The sequence below is a fragment of the Arachis ipaensis genome, chromosome B06 (genome assembly GCF_000816755.2).
Source record: "Arachis ipaensis cultivar K30076 chromosome B06, Araip1.1, whole genome shotgun sequence".
Taxonomy (NCBI): domain Eukaryota; kingdom Viridiplantae; phylum Streptophyta; class Magnoliopsida; order Fabales; family Fabaceae; genus Arachis; species Arachis ipaensis.
This window is the reverse complement of record NC_029790.2, coordinates 111,577,114-111,579,796: the sequence shown is the minus strand read 5'-3', so window position 1 is coordinate 111,579,796 and position 2,683 is coordinate 111,577,114. Positions and strand designations below refer to the sequence as shown.

Genomic DNA, 2,683 nt, shown 5'->3' with positions numbered 1-2,683 from the left:
TACTTAATCTATTTTTTTAATAAATAAATGTGTATAATAAATTAATAATAGTAAATTAGATATAATTAAGAAAACAAGTATTTTATGTTTTAATAATTAAGAGGGTGAGTTTAAGTCTTTATTTTAAACATTGTAAAGTATTTTTGAGTTTTGTTGTCATTTTATGCCAGCCGTTGGATTGAAGCATTGAGAGAGTCATCAGATCTAGGTCTTGTTTCTTTGTTTCTTGCGGAGCAGATAGTAGTAGCTAGTGGTGGTGGTTGGCGATGGCGGGGAAGGTGTCGAAGGCGGCCTTCGACGCTAAGATGTGGAAACTACTGAGGGACTACAGCCAGGTCCTGGTGGTTACCTCCGATAACGTCGGTTCCAACCAGATAAACGGCATTCGGAGGGGTTTGAAGGGCGATTCTGTGGTCGTGATGGGTAAGAACTCCATGATGAGACGCTCTTTCACGCTCCAAGCTCAGAGGACTGGAAACAAGTCTTTTCTCAACCTTATCCCTCTTCTTAGGGTATAAACTAGAAACTCTTTTAATTCTGGATTATCGATTCAAAATTGAATCTTAGGTTTTCGAATAGAATTTTTCATTATGTAGTGCTTATTCTGTGAATTGGATCAGGGAAATGTGGCTTTGATTTTCACGAAAGGGGATATGAAGGAGGTTAGCAATGAGGTTGCCAAGTTCAAGGTTAAGTAATCTTGCTCTGTGCCTCTCAATCAATCTATGCTTGTGTGTTAACTGGTGTTCGTTATGGTAGTTAATGAAAGAAGCAAATTAAAATTTGGAGCAGAGGAAGTAGCAGAGAATAGAAAAAAACGTATCATATTGTTGCTTTCTTCAGAAAACAAATGATTGGTACAATAACTATATATAAAACTTGCTATTAGTATTCACAAAATCTGAATGGTACTAACGGAAAGATACAAGGAGATTTGGAGAAGATTCTGGAATAGTCTTGCTGGCATATGGTGTTGGTTTCTTTTGATGGTTTCTTAGTGTTCAGAAGCATGAACACACGTTTAAACATCTTGAACGTTGGACCAAACTTGTTTGGATGATTTTTTTTCAACATGATTTTTACCCTCAAACGTACGTTTAATTGAAGCAATATTTTGTAGCTTTTGCTTTCAATTCTTACTGTCATCTTTATTTTATTTTTTAATTACCCTTCTTCACCTTCATGCCTCATCTTTTCTACAATCATCTTCATTTTATTTCTCAACTATCCTTCCTCACTCTTTTCACACACTCATTTCCCTCATCTTCAACAATCAAGGTAAATCTCTTTCTTCTGCCAAACACACACTTAGTAGTTTGGTTCATCCTTTTGCAATTATGTTCAGGATTTCACTTAATAAGATTGTCCATAGTGAAGTTGTGAATGACAGTCTAGGTAATTGATAAGGAGCCTTAGTAGAGAAGCTATGGTATTACAGCTTAGTTGCTGAGAGGCACGTTTATATATCAGTTGATACACAAGAGAGTACTTTCGAGATTAAGTATGCCTTTGGGACTTGACAACGGCGGTGCTTACTGACATTTTCCTATTCTGTCCTTGTTTTTTGATTCTGCACCCTTAGATTTTAGCCAACAATTTTGCTAGCTCATCCGTCTATGCTAGTTAGTACAAGACACTAGGGTGGGGTTTAGTAATAATATTCAATATAAACTTACTACTAATGTTCATTGTTATCTTATGCCTTGAACTAGAAGTAAGAAATTAGCACTCCTAATATTCTGGGTTCAGGCTTTTATCAACTTGACTGGTGGAGCCATTGAAATTTTTACTGTAGTGCTCAAGTTTGGGCCTGGTTCATATTTGTTGATTTAGTTGCTGATATAAATATTGGGTCTGTTTGCAAGTAGAGAAACATGTTTATTTATCAAGGAACCTATGAGCCTAATATTTGCTCAATAACTATATCCACAGGTTGTTGATCCTCTTCTCATGTGCCCCAAGTACTTATCATATGAATCGTACCGCAATTGTTCCTACATGCAATCTGGACAGTTACCTTTGGGCCTCAAGTGTTGTAATCAGCAGTCGTCGCAGGATTCGGAGCCCTTTCTTGTATGCTCAAAATTCACTCCGCACCAGCATTGTTTCATGCAGAGATCAAAACAGTTCTTGGCAATGAGTGTATGGTCTCCTCTTCTCCTTTTAGCTGGGAGCTTGTGATGTGGAAAAAGTGTTGTAATTTGGATCTAATGGTTTATGCGAAGGATGAGTTTCACATATTTTCTTTGAGCACCATTGACTTTATTAGTTTATTTAGAGCTGAATCCTCCTTGTTACGAAATGAGGAATGAATTTTTTTTTTTTTTTCCATTTTGTATCAGGGTCTGTGTTTGGGAATGGGGATTTTGGTACGGGGAATTTTATTGCAGGAATTTGTTCGCTGTTTCAATAAGAATATTAGAACTAGTGTATTACCCAATGACTAACATTTTTTTTATTTTGTGTGTATTATTTGAGTTAACACTAATCAATTTTTTTTTTCCAATTATTAGTTTAGTTCATTGGAAAAAAATTGGGAAAGCTTAACCAGAAAAACAAAATTCGGGGGGTAATGCATATCTTCTTCAATGGAAACGTGGTAATAGAAGAGAAGCACAAGCAAATTTAGACTAATTATAACGAAGAATTTACTACAATTTTACTAAAACGAAGTCCTTGTTGC

The 2,683-nt window shown here is 35.9% G+C and overlaps 1 protein-coding gene across 1 annotated transcript; it reads left to right on the top strand.

Annotated features, from left to right (window-relative positions):
- Positions 148-2,456, top strand: LOC107604971 (60S acidic ribosomal protein P0). Its single transcript, XM_016306699.2, has 3 exons — positions 148-512; positions 621-689; positions 1,933-2,456. Exons 1-3 carry the CDS (start codon positions 267-269, stop codon positions 2,179-2,181), a joined length of 564 nt encoding a protein of 187 aa, XP_016162185.1. The 5' UTR covers positions 148-266; the 3' UTR covers positions 2,182-2,456.

Coding starts and splice junctions, on each gene's coding strand:
- LOC107604971 (XM_016306699.2), top strand. CDS start 267: ATGGCGGGGAAGGTGTCGAAGGCGGCCTTCGACGCTAAGATGTGGAAA. Junction 513..620: donor ACCTTATCCCTCTTCTTAGG/GTATAAACTAGA, acceptor GAATTGGATCAG/GGAAATGTGGCTTTGATTTT. Junction 690..1,932: donor ATGAGGTTGCCAAGTTCAAG/GTTAAGTAATCT, acceptor CTATATCCACAG/GTTGTTGATCCTCTTCTCAT.